Here is a 24,975-nt window from a genome sequence, read left to right as displayed (position 1 = left end):
GGGCCTCGCAGTTGAGGGTCCAGTGCTGTCACTGCTGCGGCGTGCGTTTGATCCCTGGCCCAGGAGCTTCTGCATGCTGCAGGGGAAACAAGTTCTAGCAGTTGTTTTCTTGGAAATTCCAGTAAGAGAACACTGCAAATAATGGTTCTAAAGAGCTAATACTAACTAAAAGTAGTCAGTAACGAATTATTTTGATGAAATTAAATGAATGAAAATGCCATGTTAAGAATTTCTTTATGACCGAGGATGGGTATTGACATTTCAGGAAGTAAACTAGGTTCATCCTGAGATGTGTAGACTCCTTCTGGTTTTGGAAATGGTGCGTGATTTGTGTCTTAAAGGGAAGCGGGGGAATGCTTGGTCAGGAGTATTGCAGTGTGATTTGATGTGTGCCTTATAATTTATGTAAATAGTAAGTACATGGAGTTGCCTTGAAGTTGTGTGATTGGATGTATCAGCCTTGTTAGAAGGTTCAACTTGTATTTCTTTCATGTTTTAGGTCCCTCTTCCCAGGTCTCGAAGGAAGATTTATTTTGGATAACTTGAAACCTCATCTTCTGGCTGCTTTAAAGGAAGCTGCCCAAACACGAGGTATTATAGCTGTTTAGTTTTTTTTTTTTTAAATAAACGTATTTATAGAAATGTAAACAGTTTAAGTTTTCCATTAGGTTGAATCAGTATGAAATTGCCGATGGTTATGCATTTTAGACCCGTAACTCGATGGTTTCACATCAACCTCATGTGATTGTAGTTTAAGATGTTTTAATAGTGGATTTTGCCATCCCAAAGAATCCGCAGGCGATACTGTGTTTGATGGGCTCTCTCGTCACGGTGGTGGTGGGCATTTATGGAAATCAGTTCTTAGACGTGCACAGGGCTGTGCAGTTTTTAGTGCTTTCTTGTTTCCTTCTGGTCTGAGCCCCCGCCTCACCTCCGTAGCCCGTGTGGCAGTGAGTGCAGCCACTGTCCCTTAGGTGGCACAGGGCAGAGGGGTCGGCTTTGGCCCGTGGGCATGACACGTGCCCTCCACTGCCCTGTGTGGCTGTGCCGGGAAGCGCCGGTGGGCCGAGGAGCTCTGCGGCGGGGCGGCCCCAGCAGAGGGTGCTGGCCTTGAGCGGGAGCTCTTCTTAGGAAGAGAGAGGACGGCGTGGTTGTGTGCAGTATGGTCTTTCAGCTTCGGCAAACGCCCTTCTCTTGCAAGACGGTTGCCTGAGCCTTTGAAGTTAGATATTGGCCTGAAAACGTCTAGATTTGTCCCCCTAGTTATGGTTGGAAAGAGTATTCTTTGCGGCGTGTCTTTGGCGGTGGATGCAATTTTCTTGTCAGAGACACCTGCCGAAGGACGAGTTGCTGACGACGGCGCCTCTCCCCGCGTGGAGCGGGAGGGAAGGAGTTGGACGGGGCCAGGCCCACGTGGAGTGGGGTGAGGCCGAGGGTGCCGTGCAAGCCCGAGGGCATCCAGATCCCTCCCTCAGTTGGGAATCGTCATCTTCCAGGGAGCCTTAGCCAAACACGCTTGCCTGTAACTCTGCCATCCTGTGCTCCAATTCCAGCAATCTTTAGTTTTCAAATTCTCGCCTATATTCTTGTATAAAACTTTACACTGAAATGTAACGTGCATATGGAAAGTCTCTATGTCTTAAATGTAGGCCTGATGAACTTTTATAAACCCAACACGTGCTGCAGCTCCACGCCAGCAGACTGCCAGCACCCGGCCTTTTGCACGGAGCCCCGTGCCCTCGGGGCGACCGTGATCCCGACTCCCGCGCCTCCTGTGGAGGAGGCAGCGGTGTGGGCTGTGCGTGCTGCCGCGGCGCACGCTTAGGTTTGCCAGGCCCGTCCGGGATCGCACGTGCCGCTGTGGGTCAGTCTCTGGCTGTGCTGCTTCACTGTGGAAAGAGGGGACGTTGCCCGTGGCCAGAGGTTTCTGAGGTGGCCGTGGATTTGGAAGTTGGTTGAAAGTTACTCCCGACCCAGCAGGCAGAGGGGTAGACTGCGACGGCGGAGCAGGGCTGCCTTCCTCGCAGCGGCCTTGCTGCTGGGCACTGGCTCTTACGTCTGCAGGGCTGAGTTAAAGTCGGGTCCTTTTCCCTGGGGTAAGGTGGCGTCTTGATAACCTTGAGTCTTCCTGCTTTGTATGTATTTTCATCTTCTCGTCTACTGTGCCTTCTCGTTTGTTACTTGGGGATCATACCGTAAACACTGGTTTTCTCTCTGGCTCCTGGTTAGTTGTTTTGGACGGTGACACTGGATAGGGTGTCTTCACTGCGTGTGTCACCTGTAATTTATGGCTCGGCTGTCCCACAGTTGGCCTTCACGGTCACTTTCCTGTAGCTTGACTTATTAACCCGCCGTTCTTGTGCTTATGTAATGGTCCCGACCCCTAGCCTTTTCGTGTTTCTGTCTGGCCATGGGGTGAGGGGTTACTGCCCCTGGGGCGCCTTCCCTGTTTTTATACCGTGAGGTCCAGGCAAGAGTTTGTTGTTGCTGCGGCCTTATTGCCATTCACAGCTGGGATGTTCGGGAGCATAACGGTGTAGGAGCTGATGGGGACCCCTAAGTGACACCTTTGCCTCCCTTCCCTGAGACCCGAGTCGTGAGGGGTGTGCAGGGAGGGCCCGGCAGGTGGACGTCGGGGCGCAGCCGTGGCTGCTGACCGTCCTGCCCTTGAACTCTGGCTGGGCACGCCGAGGCTGCTGGGGCCCGCCGTGCACGGGGGCTGGCGGGCCGGGCCTGGCAGTCTCCCTGGGCAGCAGCAGAGCCCCTTTCTAAACAGGCCGGTCGGCGAGCCATTCCCCGTTCTGCTGGTGGGCGGGTGAGGGGCAGCGAGTGCGGGGCGGGGAGCCCCGAGCCTTAGTTATGGGGCTGCCTTCCCACCGTAGGAGGCACCACCGATGTGTGACAGCGTTTGGTCTTTTTTGCTCTACGTAGTGATTATGTGACTGTTGTGCTGACCCCACGCGCCCGCCGAGGACTTGTCTTTCCAGTGAGCGGGAAAAGCTCGCCAGTTTTGAAGGTTCTGCTGCATACAGCTGCATGGGAAGCTCTTCCTCTGTGGTGGGTGTTTCTCTAACCCGGTAGCCCGGGCAGAGTCTGTATGGTGACGTGGTCGTTTCCCGTTAAAAACCCCGAGCTGAGTGTGTTCCTGCCGGCCCTGCCCCTGCTGCCCCTTTCCCTGCACAGTTCCCGGCTCCGCCTTCCCCCTCAGGGGAAACACACCCTGACTTGGGTTCGCTGACCTGCCCTCGGCCCCAGTCCTGTTTCTGGAAGGCCTGCCCTCGGCCCCAGTCCAGGCCTGGGGGCACGTATTGCTGCGCGCCCTGCCCCATCGTTCCTGGCACTGCCCGCTGACTTGCGCTTCTGCCAGCATGGCCGGCAGGTTGCCTGACCGAGGCCCCCAGTTCCTGACGGTGTCAGCAAGGCCAGCGGAGCGCGTTTGTGTTTTACCTCGTCCCCGCTCTGAGCTCCCTGGCCTTACGACTGTGCTCGCTGCGTCCCTGAGACTGCTCTTTGCCCGCTTCTCCGAGTTATTTGTGAGCACCTGTTCCTCAGCTTACCCTCCGATGGGGTTGTTCAGGGTCTCCTGCTCAGCTCTTGGTTGCCCCTCGTCTCCTTGGAGCACCCTCCCTCACTCCCGGCCCCCGCGGTCCTGCACGTGGCATGGCTTCCACATCTTCAGTTGCACCCCCACCTCAGGAGGGCCAGCGCAGTGTAGTGTGGTGGTTACAAGCCTCACCTCTGTCGTCACACAGATTTGGGCTCAAACTTAACTCCTCTACTGTGCGACTTGGAAAAAATAACCCAACCTCCCTGAGCCTTTCTCGCCTTATCCGTAACATGGTAATACAGTAACGTCCTTCAATGAGAGCATGTCTGCGGCCTCAAGAGTGCCTTCCCTGAGATGCAGAGTGCTTTATTCCAAGTGTAATGACGCGGGAATAAGGTTGCGTGGGGGATGGCAGGCAGTCACAACTCACCCGCTGAGTTTTTTTCCTTGTTTTGGATGCCCTGCGGCATTTGGCGTTCCTGGGCCAGGGATCAGATCTGAGCCACAGTTGTAACCTACACTGCAGCTGTGCCAATACCGGATCCTTTAACCCACTGTGCTGGGCTGGGGATTGAACCTGCTCCGCAGCGCTGCAGAGACGCTGCTGATCTCACTGTGCCACAGCAGGAACTCCCCAGTTGAATTTGTTACCTGGTTTTCGCAGTAGGGCAGGTGATTGAAAACCCTGCGCTGTGATGTGGTCTCACTGTTGGCACGTCTCTGCCGATCCGATGCGGTATCCGTGACGCGTGTAGTTTAACACTATGTGGCCCGTAGTAAATGCTGATGGAATGGCAGCTGCCGTGAGCTTGCCCTGGAGCTCCTTTAGTGTCTCCGAATCGGCGTTTCCACAGCCAGTCGCCACCCTCCTCAAGCCGCCGTCTCTTCTCTGTGGGAGCAGCCCACCCTCGGCCTGCTCAGAAACAGCCCCACTTCGCCGTCTTTGCCGCACAGTCTTTGCCGCACAGCCTCTGCGTCAGCCCCTCCTCTTTCTGCCGCCCCTGCCATGGTGCAGGCCCTCCCTCCCAGGGCCCCCCCCTCCAGTGCTCACTCTTTTTTTTTTTTCTTCCCTAGGGCTGCACCTGCGGTATATGGAAGTTCCCAGGCTAGGGGTCTAATTGGAGCTGTTGCTGCCAACCTGTGCCACAGCCACAGCCACAGCAATGCCAGATCCCAGCCTCATCTGTGACCTGCACCACAGCTCACGGCAATGTTGGATCCTTAACCCACTGAGCGAGGCCAGGGATCGAACCTGCAACGTCATGCTTCTTAATTGGATTTGTTTCTGCTGTACCAAGATGGGAATTCCTCTTTTTCTTTTTAAAGATTTTAATTTTTTCATTACAGCTGGTTTACAGTGTTCTGTCAGTTTTCTGCTGTACAGCAAGGTGACCCAGTCACACATGCATGTATACATTCTTTTTCTCACATTATCCTGCTCCATCATAAGTGACTAGATGTGGTTCCCAGAGGTACACAGCAGGATCTCATTGCTTATCCACTCCAAAGGCAGGAGTCTGCATCTGTTAGCCCCAAATTCCCAGCCCATCCCACTCCCTCCCCCTCCCCCTTGGCAACCACAAGTCTGTTCTTCATGTCCAGGATTTTCTTCTCTGTGGAAAGGTTCATTAGTTCTGTATATGAGATTCCAGATACGTGATCTCATATGGTATTTGTCTTTCTCTTTCTGACTTACTTCACTTAGTATGAGAGTCTTTAGTTCCATTCCTGCTGCTGCAAATGGCATTATTTTGTTCTTTTTTTGTGCCTGAGTCATATTCCATTGTGTATATATACGACATCTTCTTAGTCCATTCATCTGCCAATGGACATTTAGGTTGTTCCCATGTCTTGGCTGTTGTGAATAGAGCTACAATGAACATGCGGGTGCATGTGTCTTTTTCAGGGAAAGTTTTGTCCGGATATATGCCGAAGAGTGGGACTGCTGGGTCATGTGGTAGTTCTTTGTATAGTTTTCTAAGGGACCTCCATACTGTTCTGCAGAGTGGTTGTACCAGCTGACATTCCCACCAACAGTGCAGGAGGGTTCCCTTTTCTCCACACCCCCTCTGGCATTTATTATTTGTGGACTTATTACTGATGGCCATTCTGACTGGTGTGAGATGGTATCTCGTGGTAGTTTTGATTTGCATTTCTCTAATAATCAGGGATGTTGAGCATTTTTTCATGTGCTTATTGGCCACCCGTATATGTTCTTTGGAGAAATGTCTATTCAGGTCTTTTGCCCATTTTTCAACTGTGTTGTTGGTTTTTTTGCTGTTGAGTTGTATAAGTTGTTTGCATATATTAGAGATTAGGCCCTTGTCAGTTGCATCATTTGAAACTATTTTCTCATTCCATAGGTTGTCTTGGTGGTTTATTTTTGTGGTTTCCTTTGCTGTGCCAAAAGCTTGTCAGTTTGATCAGGTCCCATTGGTTTATTTTTGTTTTTATTTCTGTTGCCTTGGGAGGCTGACCTACGCAAGCATTTGTCTGGCTGATGTCAGAGAATGTTTTGCCTGTGTTCTTCTCTAGAAGTTTGATGGTGTCTTGTCTTACATTTAAGTCTTAAGCCATTTTGAGTTTATTTCTGTGCATGGTGCGAGGGTGTGTTCTGGTTTCATTGTCCAGTGCTGCCCCCCCCGCCTGCAGCCACAGTTAACTGTCCCAGAGCTGGGGCCGCCCTTACTCTCTGTGTCCCCGTGCCTGGCTGCCAGGCTAGCGCCACGCCTCTGCTGCTGGGCGGGGTGGGTGGGGTTGAGGGCAGACACGGAGGCCGAGCCCGCTGCTGTGCCTGGTCACATCTCCCTCAGGTGGCAGAGCCCGTGTTCCCGTCCTCCTTCCAGGGATGTGACACTGCGCAGAAAGAATTTGTAGGATTTAAGGGACTCGCTTGGGGTGCAGAGTTGGAATGACAGTTCCGTGTGTTTTACTTTTTTAATGGTCTAGACTCTTTCCGTATTAGTTACTCGAGTAAATGCCTCAGAAGGTACAAGAGCAGGAGAATGGGCTTTGGAGGGAATACCTGATGGATTGGCACCAAGACCCTACGCACATCGAAACTTTCCCACCCTTACTGGGGGTGGTCCCTGGGCCTTGGTCCATTTCATGACCCCGGTCTCTGCAGCGAACAGTGGCTGGAATTGCCCCTACGTGCTGGGCATGGCGCTCGGGGGCAGAATATAAAGAAGCATGAAACCAGAGGTGTTCACAGCAGGGTCCGCGGTGCTGTGGGCCAGTCTACCAGGCCTGGGTCTCATACGGGGACAGAGGCAGAGCTGGGGGACGGGGCCTGGGTCACATTCAGGGACAGAGTCACTGCTGGGAGGCTGGCAGGTTAGGGAGCTGGCAGAGGAGCTGGCGCGGGCACACTCCGTGGCAGGCGCTCAGGCAAAGTGTGCAGACGTCGTGTCTGAGGGGTGGTGTGGCCCCTCGGGGTTCCTTACCGAGGCGGCAGCTCAGGTACCTGCAGGGAGCCCTCCCGGAAAAGCGGCAGCTTTGGGTCAGCCTCCTGTGTGTAGATGAGAAGCGTGGGGCGATTCGGCGCGAGAGCCGAGTCTGTGGCCCCCCAGGCCGCGTTTCAGGAGCCCTTCTCCCTCCCGACCCCACCGTCAGCCTCCTGGAGGCGACCTCTTCTCAGCTGGGATTGGAAATGCCCCGGACAATCTCCCCACGTGGACTCTGGCCTCTCGAGTGAAGGCCACAGCACTGCTAGGTTATCTTTCTGAAATGAGATTTTCTCATTTCTCACCTGAAACTCTTTCAAAGGCTTCGTCCCTGTTTTCTCTGAATAAAGGCCAGAATCCTTAGCATGTGGGGTTCTTTGTTACTTGGCTCCATTTTCTGGCTGTTAGAATGAGGCCTGGTACCTGGAAAGGGGCTGCCGCACCTGCCCTTACTGTGAGTGCCGTCGGGTCACCTGGGTCCTCACCTCCCGTGACCCCTCGTGTTGGAAGACCACGTGTCTGTCCCTCCCGTAGGCACGGTGCCCGTGGCTGTCCTTGCCCCCTGGCCTCGTGCTCCACGCCGGCACAGTCCACGTGTGACCCCATCCTGAGCTCCTGCCTGTGCTGGGCATTTCTAAGAGGGTGTCTGCTCCCTGCCTTCCCCACGAGGCATAAGCCAAGGTCTGGGACCAGGCTGTCTTGTCTGTTTCTGTGTCTCTAGGGCCCAGTCAGTATTGGTAACTGACAAAATGATGGATGTGATGATCAGAGGAGCTTAAATTCCTTTGCCAAGACCCGTGGTCTCTGTATCTGCTGACAGGTTGAGCCCAAGGTACCCACGTCCCCAGCCTTCTTACCCAGTTGTAGGCAGGTGCTTGCTTTGGGGAGAGGAGGGCTTCTTTGAGGTCTGTAATTGTTGGTTACCGCAGGCAGGTAGAGGAAATATGGGATAAAACCTCCCTTTCTTTGTCATAAGGTCAGAATTCAGTGTACTGTGTGTACTCTACAGAGGTATTCAAAAGCCTTCCAAAATCAGAGGTCTTCCCTTTCTTAATTATCTAGGCTACCTGAATACTATACGATGAGAGCTTGTACAGAAAGCCCACCTGGAGCTTATCGCCTGACTGTATTTATATTGTTGGAATGTAATTGATGCAGATAAAGTACAGATTTTGATTTCTTTCTGAACTGAGATTTCGCCCCCTTAACGTAGTTTGGATTTAGTTTGCATTGAAATACACCTTTCAATCTTAAACGTATATTCTGCCATGTATCGAGTTTTGTTTATGGCTTTTCTTTTACCTCTTATGTGTAAAGATTCTACAAACAGTGTTAAGATACTTTATAATTTCTGTAGCTGTCATATGAAAGTTATGACAACTCTGGCTTTTTCTAAAACGGATTTGATTATATTCTAGCACAACAGCTTCTCTGGGGATATTCAGGTATGATGACTGGCTGAATGTTGTGTTCATTTGTAGCCTGATGGTTTTGTTCATTGATTCTTTGAACCCTGTTTTTTCACTTACCTAAGTAGCTAGAAATTACGTCCCCATTGTTTTTCTGGTGGTCATAACTATTAAAGGAGAGAGGAAACCACACTGATAGAGTGGCTGTTCTGCCTACTACAGTAAAACCATTTTAAATGACTGGGAAGCAGTCCTTCCACCGAAAGAATTGTGCTGAGATTTGTACCTTAAGCTGTGGCTTCTCGTGGGGAAGCGAGCCTGCACACCTGCTGTGCCATTCCCACCAGCGCAGACGGAGGGCAGAGGGGCTCCATCCTGGGACCTGTGCCCCTGAAGGGAGGCCTCTGGGGGCTGACCACTGCGGAGTGTGGCCCAGCGTGCCCAGCGTGCCCAGCGCGCCAGGGAACGAGCAGAGGTGGGGCCGACAGCAGGCTTTAGGGGCGGCCGCTGACCGTTCTCACGCTGCCCAGGCCATTTGTTGCCTGTCGTCTTCTCATAACAAGTTTCGACTCAACTTGTATTATTTCGCCCAGTTCACTTGGAAAATTAGAGGAAAGATTTGCTTTATAGAAATTGCTTTTGTAATAAACATTATTTCGGAGTCAATCTCTTCCTTAAAGCAGGCGATATATACACCTCTACTGAAATTAACTGAGAAACCAGGTCATTTTTAGAGAGATAATTCATGTAAATATGAACTTTGGTTTCTAGCCTGTTCAGGGGGTTCATCATTCACAGCCACTATGACTGGATGTTCCTAAATTCCTAGGGTGCAATCAAAGAGGAAGACAGAATCTTGAGGTGAGCAGGCTGCGTGGTCAGCACCTGCCCGAGGGGCCGGCTCTGTCCGCCGTCTCCTCACCGCTGTTCCATCTCCTGCTGGAGACAAAAACTAGGGAGGAGGCAGCAGTGTGGTGCTGAGCCTGTGAGCGGGTGGCTTTCCGCGGGACCCTCGGGGTGTCAGGTGCTGCCAGGGCTCGCAGGGTGCCGGGGGTGGGGGGGGGCACCGAGCTGGCTGGCGGGCCATCCTCTCCTGCCTCTGTGTGCTCCCCCTCCCTTTCCTTTTTGGTCCTTGAAGGTCTGACTGACGTACAGCGCACCCTTCACGTGGACCCTGGCCTTATTTTGGAGCCGCCTGTAACACCCTGTTTCCGTCCATGCTGAATGCAAACAAACGTCTTTGGCAACACAGCCAAAGACGTGGTGCATCCCTGAACAGTGATTCCACGTATGCTGAGGTTGTTATTCTGAAGTGAGCTAGAGGAAGCACAAACTGCTCTTCAAGAGTTTAGGTAAAAACTTTGTCTCTGGGAACACGTCAGTACCCCATACTGAATTGACCTCTTGACAGAGCTGAACATTTTGAAGGCGGGGCCACAAAACCACAAGTCATTTATTAAAATGCTGTAAAATTATTTTACTGATACTGTTAGAGGTTCCTCGCCACTTCAGTGGCTTTCTGACCCTGGGCATGGAGACTTTGTGGTAACATTCAAACGTTAGGGTAAAAGTAAAGGCTTAAATACAAGTAAACAGAAATCAGGAGCTCTGAGTGAATCAGTTGAGTGTCTTACTCTATTTTCTCTCTCCTTTATTTTCTATGATGTTTTTCCATCTGAGCATGGCAGGTGTTAACTGCATGTTACCTGTGGTGTGTGAGTTTTATTGGCATTGTATTGATACATTGATATTCGATACTTTTCCTGAAGGTAGGTACGCATATTATAAGTCGCCAGATTTCATGTGTGGCTGTTCGACGGGATGACCCACAGAATGCATGTCACGTGACAGTGATTAACACAGAACATGGTGTGGTGCATATCTTTTGGCGTGTGTTTTGAGTGTTCTGAGTTGTACTTTCTAACTCTTTTTCTTGTAGTAGACCTCTGTCTTGTGATTTGGATATTCTATTATAGTTAATCCAATTCAGTAAGAGTTTTTTAGAACGTAAAAAGATTAACTGAATAATTATTTTTTAATGGGACTCAAAGACCAAGGAGACCATGCTAGTCAGATTATTGACACGATTTTACGGCTCCTTAAATCTTCCCATTTGTCTCACCCTAAGTTGCACAATTTAGAAACTGAAAACAGCCAGAATGTGGGTGTTGAGATCTTAAAAAGTCACCAACGTGTGTCCTTGCTTACACTTCTGTGGCAGTAATTCTGAATGTCTTATTATATATGACATGAGAAGGGATTTCCTCGGTACGGGTAAGGTCATTTTCCTAACAGGAGTCTGTGAAGTAAGGGTGCCCTTCCTTGGTTAACAGATAATGATAGACCGAAATTGCAGGGGCTGGAGGTGTGCCCCTGAAACGTTTAAAACTTTTTCCAAGATTAGTCTTTTAAGAGTCAGGAAGTGATAAGTACAAAGGGAGAAAATGGAATAGTAGTTTTCCTTAGGATTCAATTTGAGATGCTTTTTATTTCTCTTTACGGGCAAATACATGCCTATAGGTACACAGCCTGACTTTAAAATTTTGTTACTACTGGTATTGCAAATATAATACCCTGGAGCAAAATGCACTTACAAATGTTATTTTCTCGACCAGTGGTTAAAAATCATCCAACATCTTTTTTCCCCAGAGAAAATCTTACTAGTCTCCTAGCAGATGAAACATCCAGCAGGGGAGCTGCCTGGGGGGTCAGCCCTGCCTTGGCAGCAGCAGTGCCCTGCTTGTCCCTGAAGCACCTTGCAAAGCCCAGGGTTCAGAAGAACACGCTTTAATCAGTGCTGAGACCCGAGTGAAAGCCGCCTTGGAGGCTTGTGGACAGACACCTGCATGGAGCAGTCTCAGCGCCAGAACCTCGTCCCCATCCTTCCTAAAGATGAGGGAGTTTAAGTCCCAGAGAAGGTGTCTGACACCCAACCCACATCTGGGTAGTGGTGGAGAGGAAGCGCCAGTCTGTGCGGCCTCAGCTTTTGCAGGTGTCCTGCAGGCAGACGGGACAAGGTGCCAGCCCCCGTGTGCTCACCTGGGCCTCCTCTGTGCCCCGTGCAGCCCCCTGGCTCCTGGAAACAGGAAAGGGAGAGATTCCTGTTGGGTTTTTTAATAAATTACTTATCCTTAAATAAAATGATACTTATTTAAGCTTTATCCACATTTTCTTGGTGCTTTTATTTGTGGACAAATTGCCACTAAAAATTATTTTCCGTGGTGATTCCATTTGTAGGACATTATAGGATAATTTTTGAAACACATAAAATGCATTTATTTAAAATAAGCACCTTCCAGAGAGGATTATTACTCCTGTAGGTTGTTATAAATACGGGTTTTTATGTGGTTCTCTTCCAGCCCAGTTATGCCGAATTTTTGCATTTTTACAGTGTACTTAAAACTCTTCACATGATTTCCTGGTACTGTCTAGTCTGCAAGAGTAGGAAGTTAGATAAGTTGCAACAGAATTGTGGGTATTCACATGCCCTGTCTTCATGCGATTTGCAGGAAGACCGTGTACTCAGCTGCAGCTGCTCAGCCCGGAGCGTTTCGCCCGTCTCATCAAGGAAGTAGTGAGCAACTTCTGGCCCGGCAGAGACCTGGTCGTTCAGTGGTACCCGTGTGACAGAGACAGGAATCACCCGCCCGTTTCGTGGCTGAAAATGGTTTGGAAGCACCTCTACGTACATTTTTCCGAGGATCTGACTTTATTTGATGAGATGCCGCTTATCCCTAGCACGGCTCTAGAAGAAGGTCAGACGTGCGTGGAACTCATTAGACTCAGGATTCCATCACTGGTCATTTTAGACGATGAATCGGAAGCACAGCTCCCAGAATTTTTAGCAGACATTGTGCAAAAGCTCGGAGGGACTGTGCTTAAAAAATTAGATGCCTCCATCCAACATCCACTTATTAAGAAATACATTCACTCGCCGTCCCCGCATGCTGTTCTGCAGGTCATGGAGAAGATGCCGCTGCAGAGACTGTGCAGTCAGATAGCCTCGCTCCTTCCCACGCACAAGGACGCCCTCAGGCAGTTCTTCGCCAGTTTGACCGACAGCAGCGAGAGGGAGAGAAGAATCATCCAGGAACTGACCATATTCAAGCGCATTAACCATTCCCCCAGCGAGGGCGTTTCCTCTTACACGAAGCTGAAAGGCTGCCGGGTCCTGCACCACACGGCCCGGCTCCCGGCAGGCCTGCGCCTGTCTCTCCCCGTCATCGACAGCAGTGACGAGGCCACCATCCGCCTGGCAAACCTGCTCAAAGTGGAGACGTTAAAGACCACCACCTGCTTAAAGCTGATTGTCAAAGACATTGAAAGCGCGTTTTACTCTCAGGAAGAGACAACACACCTTATGCTGTGGGTTCTTGAGAACCTGTCCTCTCTTAAAAACGAGAATCCAAATGTGCTGGAGTGGCTGGTGCCGTTAAAATTCATTCAGCTCTCGCAGGGACGGGTGGTCTCGGCCAGCGAGCTCTTCGATCCCGCTGTGGACGTGTTACGGGATCTCTTCTACAGCGAAGAAGAAACCTGCTTCCCGCCCCCAGCCTTCACCTCGCCAGATATTCTTCACTCTTTAAGACAGATCGGTTTGAAAAACGAAGCCAGTCTCAAAGAGAAAGATGTCGTGCAAGTGGCTAAAAAAATCGAGGCCTTACAGGTCAGTTCTTGTCCAAATCAGGACCCTCTCCTGAAGAAAGCCAGGACGCTCTTACTGGTCTTAAATAAGAACCACGCCCTGCTGCAGTCGTCGGAAGGAAAGGTGACACTGAAGAAAATCAGATGGGTTCCAGCTTGCAAGGAGAGGCCTCCAAACTACCCAGGCTCTTTAGTCTGGAAGGGGGACCTCTGTGACCTCTGTGCGCCCCCGGACATGTGCGACGCAGCCCACGCCATTCTGGTTGGCTCGTCCCTTCCCCTCGTGGAGAGTGTCCATGGAAACTTGGAAAAGGCTTTAGGTATCTTCACGAAACCCAGTATCAGTGCTGTCCTGAAGCACCTCAAAGCTGTCGTGGACTGGTACACGTCCAAGAACTTTAGTGATGAGGACTACTATCAGTTCCAGCACATTCTGCTGGAAATTTATGGATTCATGCACGACCACTTAAATGAGGGGAAAGATGCTTTTAGAGCCTTGAAGTTTCCGTGGGTTTGGACTGGCAAAAAGTTTTGTCCTCTGGCCCAGGCTGTGATAAAACCATTCCATGACCTTGATCTTCAGCCTTATTTGCATAGTGTGCCTAAAACCATGGCGAAATTCCACCAGCTGTTTAAGGCGTGTGGTTCAATCGAGGAACTGACTTCAGATCACATTTCCATGGTCATTCAGAAGGTGTATGTCAAAAGTGAGCAAGAGCTCAGTGACCAGGAGAGCAAACAGAATCTTCACCTCATGCTGAACATCATCAGGTGGCTGTACAGCAATCAGATTCCCGCGAGCCCCAACACACCCGTTCCCATCCATCACAGCAAAGACCCCTCCAAACTCGTCATGAAGCCAATTCACGAATGCTGTTACTGTGACATCAAGGTTGACGACCTTAACGACTTGCTGGAAGATTCGGTGGAGCCCATCATTTTGGTGCATGAGGACATACCCATGAAAACCGCGGAATGGCTCAAAGTCCCATGCCTCAGTACCAGACTGATCAACCCCGAAAACATGGGCTTTGAGCAGTCGGGACAGAGAGAACCACTCACGGTAAGAATTAAAAACATTCTGGAAGAGTACCCGTCGGTGTCGGATATCTTTAAAGAGCTGCTTCAGAATGCGGACGACGCCAATGCCACGGAGTGCAGTTTCCTGATCGACATGCGGAGGAACCTGGACATCCGTGAGAGCCTCCTGGACCCGGGGATGGCGGCCTGCCACGGGCCGGCGCTCTGGTCCTTCAACAACTCGGAGTTCTCAGACGCGGACTTCGTGAACATCACGAGGCTCGGGGAGTCGCTCAAGCGGGGAGAGGTTGACAAGGTCGGGAAGTTTGGCCTCGGCTTTAACTCCGTGTACCACATCACCGACATCCCCATCATCATGAGCCGAGAGTTCATGATCATGTTTGACCCAAACATAAACCACATCAGTAAACACATCAAAGACAGATCTAATCCTGGGATCAAAATTAACTGGAGTAAGCAGCAGAAGAGACTCAGGAAGTTCCCCAATCAGTTCAAGCCATTCATAGACGTCTTCGGCTGTCAGCTGCCTCTGACGGTAGAGGCACCTTACAGCTACGGCGGAACTCTCTTCCGACTGTCCTTCCGAACGCAGCAGGAAGCGAAGGTGAGTGAAGTGAGCAGCACCTGCTATAACACGGCAGATATTTACGCTCTCGTGGACGAATTTAGTCTCTGTGGACACAGGCTTATCATTTTCACTCAGAGTGTAACCTCCATGTATTTGAAGTACTTGAAAATCGAGGAAAGCAACCCCAGCTTAGCCCAAGATACAATAATAATTAAAAAAAAGTCGTGCCCTTCCAAAGCACTGAGCGCACCCGTCGTAAGCGTCTTAAGAGAAGCTGCCAAGCTCATGAAGACGTGCGGCAGCGGTAATAAAAAGCTCCCCGCCGAAGCACCCAAGTCCTCCTGCATCCTCCAGATCACGGTGGAAGAATTTCACCACGTGTTCAGAAGGATCGCCGACTTACAGTCGCCGCTTTTCAGAGGCCCGGATGACGACCCAGCCGCGCTCTTTGAGATGGCCAAGTCCGGCCAATCCAAAAAGCCGTCGGACGAGTTGCCGCAGAAAACAGTGGAGTGTACCACGTGGCTTATATGCAGCTGCATGGACACGGGAGAGGCCCTCAGGTTCTCCCTGAGTGAAAGCGGAAGAAGGCTGGGGCTGGTTCCCTGTGGGGCAGTGGGCGTTCTTCTGGCCGAGGTCCAGGACCACACGTGGGCTGTGCGACCCCAGGCTGGGGAGGTGTTCTGCTACTTGCCCCTGCGCATAAAAACGGGACTGCCGGTCCACATCAACGGGTGCTTTGCCGTCACTTCCAACAGAAAGGAGGTCTGGAAGACAGACACGAAAGGACGGTGGAACAGCACCTTCATGAGACACGTGATCGTGAAAGCCTACCTGGAGGCGCTCTGCGTGCTTCGCGACCTGGCCGCCAGCGGCGAGCTGATGGACTACACCTACCATGCCGTGTGGCCTCACCCCGATTTGGTTCACGATGACTTTTCCGTCATCTGCCAAGGGTTTTATGAGGACATAGCTCACGGGCGAGGGAAGGAACTGACCAGAGTCTTCTCGGATGGGTCTACGTGGGTTTCTATGAAGCACGTGAGGTTTCTAGATGACTCTATACTTAAAAGAAGAGACGTCGGCCCCGCCGCCTTCAAGATATTCTTGAAGTACCTCAAGAAGACAGGGCCGGAAACCCTCTGTGCTGTTGAGCTTCCTTCTTCAGTAAAATTAGGATTCGAAGAAGCTGGCTGCAAACAGATACTGCTTGAAAATACATTTTCGGAGAAGCAGTTTTTCTCAGAAGTGTTTTTCCCAAATATTCAAGACATTGAAGCAGAACTCCGAGATCCTTTAATGAATTTTGTTCTCAACGAGAAAGTTGACGAGTTCTCAGGAATCCTCCGAGTTACTCCGTGTATTCCTTGCTCTCTGGAGGGGCACCCTCTGGTCTTACCCTCAAGGTTAATCCACCCTGAGGGACGGGTCGCAAAGTTATTTGACACTAAAGATGGACGGTTTCCTTACGGCTCTACTCGGGATTACCTAAACCCTATTATCCTGATTAAACTCGTCCAGCTAGGTATGGCCAAAGATGATATCTTATGGGACGACATGCTGGAACGAGCAGAGTCAATAGCTGAAATTAATGAGAGCGATCACGGCGCTGCTTGTCTAAGAAGTAGCATTCTGTTAAGTCTGATTGATGAAAAACTAAAAATAAGGGATCCTAGAGCAAAGGATTTTGCTGCAAAATATCAAACAATCCCCTTCCTTCCGTTTCTAACAAAACCAGCAGGGTTTTCTTTGGACTGGAAAGGTAACAGTTTTAAGCCTGAAACCATGTTTGCGGCAACGGACCTTTACACGGCTGAGTATCAAGATATGGTTTGTCTTCTGCACCCAATTCTGAATGAAAATTCCCATTCCTTCAGAGGTTGTGGCTCCATGCCACTGGCTGTTAAAGAGTTTTTGGGATTACTGAGGAAGCCCACGGTTGATCTGGTGGTGAGGCAGCTGAAAGAAGTTGCGAAGTCAGCTGATGATGGGGTCGGACTGTACCAAGAAAGCATCACCAGCGCCTGCTACAGATACCTCCACGAGGCAGCGACGCAGAGCGACAGCGCCAAGGCAGCCATCGTGGAAAGGTTAAGAACCTTCAGCTTCATTCTGGTGGAGAACGCCTATGTCGACGTGGAAAAAGTCGCTTTTCATTTGAATTTTGAAGCAGCCCCATACCTTTATCAGTTGCCTAATAAATATAAAAATAACTTCCGTGAACTTTTTGAAAGTGTGGGCGTGAGGCAGTCTTTCTCTGTGGAAGATTTTGCTCGCGTTTTGGAATCGATTGATCAAGAGAAGGAATCAAAACAGATAACTGAAGAGAAGTTTCAGCTTTGCCGGCGAATAATCAGTGAAGGAATATGGGGTCTCATTAGAGAGAAGAAACAAGAATTTTGTGAGAAAAATTATGGCAAAATACTGTTGCCAGATACTAATCTTAGGCTTCTTCCTGCCAAATCTCTGTGCTACAATGATTGTCCCTGGATAAAAGTAAAGGATTCCACCGTAAAATACTGTCATGCGGATATACCGAGGGAAGTGGCTGTAAAACTAGGTGCCGTCCCCAAGCGCCATAAAGCCCTGGAGAGGTACGCGTCCAACATCTGCTTTACGGCGCTCGGCACCGAATTTGGACAGAAAGAGAAGCTGACCAGCAGGATTAAGAGCATCCTTAATGCCTATCCTTCGGAAAAGGAAATGCTGAAAGAACTTCTTCAGAATGCTGACGATGCAAAGGCCACAGAAATCTGTTTTGTGTTTGACCCCAGACAGCATCCCGTGGATAGAATATTTGATGATAAGTGGGCTCCCTTGCAGGGCCCAGCGCTGTGCGTGTATAACAACCAACCCTTTACGGAAGACGATGTCCGAGGAATTCAGAATCTTGGCAAAGGCACCAAAGAGGGAAACCCCTGTAAAACGGGCCAGTACGGAATAGGATTCAATTCTGTGTATCACATCACGGACTGCCCGTCCTTTATTTCCGGCAATGACATCCTGTGTATCTTCGATCCCCACGCCAGGTACGCCCCGGGGGCCACGTCCGTTAGTCCCGGACGCATGTTTAGGGATCTGGATGCAGATTTTAGGACGCAGTTCTCAGACGTCCTGGACCTTTACTTGGGGACCCACTTTAAACTGGACAACTGCACCATGTTCAGGTTCCCGCTCCGGAACGCGGAGATGGCGAAAGTTTCAGAAATTTCTTCCGTTCCGTCCTCAGACAGAATGGTCCAGAATCTTCTGGACAAACTGCGGTCAGATGGGGCAGAACTTCTAATGTTTCTGAATCACATGGAAAAAATTTCTATCTGTGAGATCGATAAAGCCACTGGAGCCCTAAATGTGCTGTACTCCGTGAAAGGCAAAATCACCGACGGAGACAGGCTGAAAAGGAAGCAGTTTCACGCCTCTGTGATGGACAGTGTCTCCAAAAAGAGGCAGCTCAAGGACATCCCGGTTCAGCAGATCACCTACACCATGGACACCGAGGACTCGGAGGGAAACCTCACGGCCTGGCTCATCTGCAACAGGTCGGGCTTCTCAAGCCTGGAGAGGGTGTCCAGGAGCGTCCTGTCAGCCCACAGGAACCAGGACATCACCCTCTTCCCCCGCGGCGGAGTGGCTGCCTGCATCACGCACAACTACAAGAAGCCCCACCGGGCCTTCTGCTTTTTGCCCCTCTCTTTGGAGACGGGGCTCCCCTTCCACGTCAACGGCCACTTTGCCCTCGACTCAGCCAGGAGGAACCTGTGGCGGGACGATGACGGGGTCGGCGTTCGGAGTGACTGGAACAACAGCCTCATGACGGCCCTCATCGCGCCCGCCTACGTGGAACTGCTGATCCAGTTGAAAAAGCGGTACTTCCCGGGTTCCGACCCAGCACTGTCCGTTTTACAGAACACGCCCATTCACGTGGTGAAGGACACGCTGAAGAAGTTTTTGTCGTTTTTCCCCGTGAACAGGCTTGATCTGCAGCCGGACCTGTACTGTCTGGTGAAAGCCCTGTACAGCTGCATTCACGAAGACATGAAGCGCCTCTTACCTGTCGTCCGGGCTCCCAACATCGACGGCTCCGACCTGCACTCTGCAGTTATAATCACCTGGATTAACATGTCGACCTCAAGCAAGACCAGACCCTTTTTTGACAATTTACTGCAGGATGAGTTACAGCACCTGAAAAATGCAGATTATAACATCACCACACGCAAAACAGTGGCGGAGAACGTCTACAGGCTGAAGCACCTGCTTTTGGAAATTGGTTTCAACCTGGTTTACAACTGTGATGAAACTGCTAACCTGTACCACTGCCTCGTGGACGCCGACATTCCTGTGAGTTACGTCACCCCCGCCGACGTCCGGGCTTTTCTCATGACGTTTTCCTCCCCCGACACGAGCTGCCACATCGGGAAGCTGCCTTGTCGTCTGCAGCAGACCAACCTGAAGCTGTTCCACAGTTTGAAACTTTTGGTTGATTACTGCTTTAAGGACGCAGAGGAACGTGAGATCGAGGTGGAGGGCCTGCCCCTCCTCATCACCCTGGACAGCGTGCTGCAAACGTTCGACGCAAGGCGACCCAAGTTTCTGACCACGTACCATGAACTGATCCCGTCCCGCAAAGACCTGTTCATGAACACGCTGTATCTGAAGTACAGTAACATCTTGCTGAGCTGCAACGTGGCCAAAGTGTTTGACATTTCCAGCTTCGCTGACTTGTTATCGTCCGTGCTGCCTCGTGAGTATAAGACCAAAACCTGTACAAAGTGGAAGGACAACTTTGCAAGTGAGTCTTGGCTTAAGAATGCCTGGCATTTTGTCAGTGAAGCTGTCAATGTCAAGGAAGATCAAGACGAGGCAAAACCCAACTTCGACGCTGTCGCTGACACCCTGAAAGACTGGGCGCTGCTCCCCGGAACCAAGTTCACGGTTTCGGCCAATCAGCTGGTGGTGCCCGAGGGCGACGTCCTGCTGCCTCTGAGTCTCATGCACATCGCCGTTTTCCCAAACGCCCAGAGCGACAAGGTTTTCCACGCTCTCATGAAAGCCGGCTGTATCCAGCTTGCCTTGAACAAGATCTGCTCCAAAGACAGTGCGTTTGTTCCTCTGCTGTCCCGTCACACGGCAAACATCGAGAGCCCCACGAGTATTCTGAAGGCTGTGCACTACATGGTCCAAACCTCAACATTTAGAACGGACAAGTTAGTAGAAAATGACTTTGAAGCGCTCTTGATGTATTTCAACTGCAATTTGAATCACCTGATGTCCCAAGACGACATAAAAATTCTAAAGTCACTTCCCTGCTACAAGTCCATCAGTGGTCGCTACATGAGCATTGCAAAGTTCGGAACGTGCTATGTGCTCACGAAAAGCATCCCTTCGGCCGAAGTGGAAAAGTGGACACAATTATCGTCGTCTGCGTTTCTTGAAGAAAAAATGCACCTAAAGGAACTGTACGAGGTGCTCGGTTGTGTCCCCGTAGATGATCTGGAGGTTTATCTGAAACACCTCCTACCCAAAATTGAAAATCTCTCCTACGATGCAAAATTAGAGCATCTCATCTATCTTAAGAATAGGTTATCAAGTAGCGAGGAACTGTCAGAGATCAAGGAACAACTTTTTGAAAAGCTGGAAAGTTTACTGATAATTCATGACGCCAACGGGCGGCTAAAGCAAGCAAAACATTTCTATGATAGAACCGTGAGAGTTTTTGAGGTTATGCTTCCTGAGAAATTGTTTATTCCTAAGGACTTCTTTAAAAAATTGGAACAACTTATAAAGCCCAAAAATCAAGCTGCATTTATGACCTCCTGGGTAGAATTCTTGAGAAATATTGGACTAAAACACATACTTTCTCAGCAGCAGTTGTTACAGTTTGCTAAGGAAATCAGTGTGAGAGCCAATACGGAAAACTGGTCCAAAGAAACGCTGCAAAACACAGTTGATATCCTTCTCCACCATATTTTCCAGGAACGAATGGATTTGTTATCTGGAAATTTCCTGAAGGAACTCTCTTTAATACCATTCTTATGTCCCGAGCGGGCCCCTGCTGAATTTATTCGATTTCACCCTCAGTATCAAGAAGTGAACGGAACCCTCCCTCTTATAAAGTTCAACGGAGCCCAGGTAAATCCCAAATTCAAGCAATGCGATGTGCTCCAGCTCTTATGGACGTCCTGCCCTATCCTTCCAGAGAAAGCCACACCCTTGAGCATCAGAGAGCAAGAGGGCAGCGAGCTTGGCCCACAGGAGCAGCTGGAGCAGGTTTTGAGCATGCTGAGCGTGAACCTGGACCCGCCTCTGGATAAGGTCATCAGTAACTGCAGAAACATATGCAACATCACGACCCTGGACGAAGACATGGTCAAAACCAGAGCAAGGGTCTTGCGGAGCATATACGAATTTCTCAGCGCAGAAAAAAGGGAGTTTCGCTTTCAGCTGCGGGGGGTTGCTTTCGTGATGGTGGAGGATGGCTGGAAACTTCTGAAGCCAGAGGAGGTGGTGATAAACCTGGAGTACGAGTCCGACTTCAAACCGTATCTGTACAAGCTGCCGTTGGAGCTCGGCACCTTTCATCAGCTCTTCAAACACCTGGGGACTGAGGACGTCATTTCCACGAAGCAGTATGTCGAGGTGCTGAGCCGCATATTCAAAAATTCCGAAGGAAAGCAGCTGGATCCCAATGAGATGCGCACCGTCAAGAGAGTAGTGTCCGGCTTGTTCAAGAGTCTGCAGAACGACTCCGTCAAGGTGCGGGGCGACCTCGAGAGCGTGCGGGACCTCGCGCTGTACCTGCCGAGCCAGGACGGGAGGCTGGTGAAGTCCAGCATCCTGGTGTTTGACGACGCCCCGCACTACAAGAGCAGGATCCAGGGGAACATCGGCGTGCAGATGCTGGTGGATCTCAGCCAGTGCTACCTGGGGAAGGACCACGGGTTCCACACGAAGCTGATCATGCTCTTTCCCCAGAAGCTCCGGCCGCGCCTGCTGAGCAGCATCCTCGAGGAGCAGCTGGACGAGGAGACGCCCAAGGTCTGCCAGTTTGGAGCCCTGTGCTCCCTGCAGGGCAGGCTGCAGTTGCTCCTGTCTTCGGAGCAGTTCATCACGGGCCTGATTCGAATCATGAAGCACGAAAACGACAACGCCTTCCTGGCCAACGAGGAGAAAGCCATCCGACTCTGCAAAGCCCTGCGCGAAGGACTGAAGGTGTCCTGCTTTGAGAAGCTTCAGACCACGTTGCGGGTGAAGGGGTTCAACCCCATCCCCCACAGCAGGAGTGAGACGTTCGCCTTCCTCAAGAGGTTTGGGACCGCGGTCATCCTGCTCTACATCCAGCACTCGGACAGCAAAGACATCAACTTCCTCTTGGCCTTGGCCATGACGCTGAAGTCGGCCACCGACAATCTCATCTCGGACACTTCCTATCTGATTGCCATGCTGGGCTGCAACGATATTTACAGGATCAGCGAGAAGCTGGACAGTCTGGGGGTGAAATACGACTCCTCGGAGCCATCGAAACTTGAACTCCCAATGCCCGGCACGCCGATACCTGCAGAGATTCACTACACGCTGCTTATGGATCCGATGAACGTTTTCTACCCGGGAGAGTACGTGGGGTACCTCGTTGATGCCGAAGGGGGTGACATCTACGGGTCTTACCAGCCGACGTATACGTACGCCATCATTGTACAGGAAGTTGAGAGGGAAGATGCGGACAACTCCAGTTTTCTAGGAAAGATCTATCAGATTGACATCGGCTACAGTGAATATAAAATAGTTAGCTCTCTCGATCTGTATAAGTTTTCAAGGCCAGAGGAGAGCTCTCAGAGCAGAGACAGCGCCCCGTCCACACCCACCAGCCCCACGGAGTTCCCGGCCCCGGGTCTGCGAAGCATCCCGCCTCTCTTCTCTGGCAGAGAGACCCCCAAGACCCCATCGTCCAAGCATCATTCCCCCAAAAAGCTGAAGGCGAATTCTCTACCAGAAATTTTAAAAGAGGTGACATCCGTGGTGGAGCAAGCCTGGAAGCTTCCAGAGTCTGAACGGAAAAAGATTATCAGGCGGTTGTATTTGAAATGGCACCCTGACAAGAACCCAGAAAACCATGACCTTGCTAATGAAGTTTTCAAGCATTTGCAGAATGAAATCAACAGATTAGAGAAACAGGCTTTTCTGGATCAAAATTCAGACAGAGCCTCAAGGCGCCCATTTTCAACCCCGGCATCGCGGTTTCCGTCAGACAAGTTCTCCTTTCAGAGGTTTTACACGTCCTGGAATCAAGAGGCAACGAGCCATAAATCTGAGAGGCAGCAACAAAACAAGGAAAAGTGCCCACCTTCAGCCGGACAGACTTACTCTCAGCGGTTCTTCGTTCCTCCCACGTTCAAGTCGGTCGGTAACCCGGTCGAAGCTCGGAGGTGGTTACGACAAGCCAGAGCGAATTTCTCTGCTGCCAGGAATGACCTTCACAAAAATGCGAACGAGTGGGTGTGCTTTAAATGCTTCCTCTCTACCAAGCTGGCTCTGATCGCCGCCGACTACGCCGTGAGGGGCAAGTCTGACAAAGACGTGAAGCCAACCGCACTGGCGCAGAAAATCGAGGAGTACGGACAGCAGCTGGAAGGCCTGACGAATGACGTCCACACCTTGGAAGCCTATGGTGTGGACGGTTTAAAAACAAGATACCCCGACCTGCTGCCCTTCCCCCAGATCCCAAACGACAGGTTCACTTCCGAGGTTGCCATGAGGGTGATGGAGTGCACGGCCTGTATCATCATCAAGCTCGAAAACTTTATACAGCAGAAGTTGTGAAAGTATTTAAAGAAAAAGCAGAGCCAGATCTTGAATGTGTTGTAGCACAAATAGGAATTGCTATGCCTCCTTGAGCTTCCCCGTCCGCTGTTTTGGAATTGCAAAGCACACTCCGACTGCTTGGGAAGGAGTTGGGAGCTGTGAGCCTGCCCATCGACAGAGCAACTTGCCTGACCGCCAGTGTACCTGGCCGGCCGGGCCGGGCCTCGTTCACCCGCTCTGTGTACAACCAAAGCTTAGCGGTCTGTCAGCTAAGAGGCCAGCGTCTCTGCTTTGGATGAAGTTAGTTTTCTGTTTCTAACATGGTCCATTTGAAGAGCTCATGAAACACTGGACATGTCACTGGTTTCAACAACTAAGGGGAATTACGTCTCTGGAATTCATGATTTCTTTAAGTGGATCCTCTTTGGATGTGTTATTTTCTTATCAGCTGGATCTGATGATGAATTTGTTGCCATTTTGCGTATTAAATACTCAGTACATGTAAAGACGGTACAGTATTACTCCTGAATATTACTTGATTGAGAATCTGCAGACGGCCCTTCCCGGGGTGGGGTCGCGGGGCGGGGGGGCAGTCACATCCTCACTGCAGGTGTTCTCACCTGGTGTTTACGGCCTTCCGGGCTTATGAAGGTAGCATGTAGGAGACCCCGCTGGGGGGCAGTTCTTACCCTGGATGTCATTTGCTTCTTCCAGGAACTGCCTTCCAGAGTGACATCTGTCACCTCTTAGAGCACTTGCTTATGTTTGTACATATTTTCCACAAACATAATTTAGATAGTGTGGTTAAGCAGGATGCAATCTTTTGTCTAAAGGTGCTGCAGTAAAAATTTTTTGTCCTCCAACATGGCACTTAGTGGAGGGTTTTTTTTTTTTTTTTTTTGGATTTTACTTTGAAGACATTAAAAAATTATAAAATCAGGAATTCCCACTGTGGCACAGTGGGTTAATGATCCAGCTTTCTCTGGGAGGTGCTGGTTCGATCCCCTGCCCAGTGCAGTAGGTCAAAGATCTGGCGTTGCTACAGCTGTGGCGTAGTCACAGCTCCAGCTCAGATTAGATCCCTGGCCTGGGAACTTCCATATGCTGTGAGCATGGCTGAAAAAGAAAAAAAAAAAAAAAATGTAAAATCATTGTGACAATATCTAGTAGGCTCTGAAAGGAATTATCAGCTTGTGTTTTCCCCATGAATGATTCAGAACTGACGTCTGATTTCTTTATCATGTATGAGTGTCCTACATCCGTTATTTTTTCTGCAGAATGTAAAAGAAAAAGTGACGATAATTAGTTTATTCAAGTATCCTGGCTGTAAATGTTGCTAAATATAATATTTTATGCAATTAAGGGCTTATGGAACATATTACTGAATTTTTTACTTGTACCGGTAACAAGGAATGTTTGCGCCTCCACTGTCGTGCTGCTTCTGGATGTGAAGCCATGTGATTATTTCTGCTGTTATATTAAGCGCCACAATTTTAATAAAGCAGATGTACATATGAAATCAGT

At 50.3% G+C, this 24,975-nt stretch overlaps 1 protein-coding gene across 5 annotated transcripts in view; it reads left to right on the top strand.

Annotated features, from left to right (window-relative positions):
• Positions 1 to 24,970, top strand: part of SACS (sacsin molecular chaperone) — a 73,351-nt gene extending 48,381 nt beyond the window's left edge. For 4 of the 5 annotated variants that reach the window (XM_021065465.1, XM_021065462.1, XM_021065463.1 and 1 more), the window contains 3 exons: positions 500 to 591; positions 8,412 to 8,438; positions 11,912 to 24,970. In XM_021065465.1, coding sequence (XP_020921124.1) covers positions 500 to 591; positions 8,412 to 8,438; positions 11,912 to 23,469 — 11,677 coding nt within the window. In that variant the 3' untranslated portion in view covers positions 23,470 to 24,970. The remainder of the gene's footprint in view (positions 1 to 499; positions 592 to 8,411; positions 8,439 to 11,911) is intronic. The other variant, XM_021065464.1, reaches the window with a different exon arrangement.

The sequence above is a fragment of the Sus scrofa genome, chromosome 11 (genome assembly GCF_000003025.6).
Source record: "Sus scrofa isolate TJ Tabasco breed Duroc chromosome 11, Sscrofa11.1, whole genome shotgun sequence".
Taxonomy (NCBI): domain Eukaryota; kingdom Metazoa; phylum Chordata; class Mammalia; order Artiodactyla; family Suidae; genus Sus; species Sus scrofa.
Note: the sequence above shows the minus strand (reverse complement) of the source record. Positions and strands in the feature narration are given on the sequence as shown.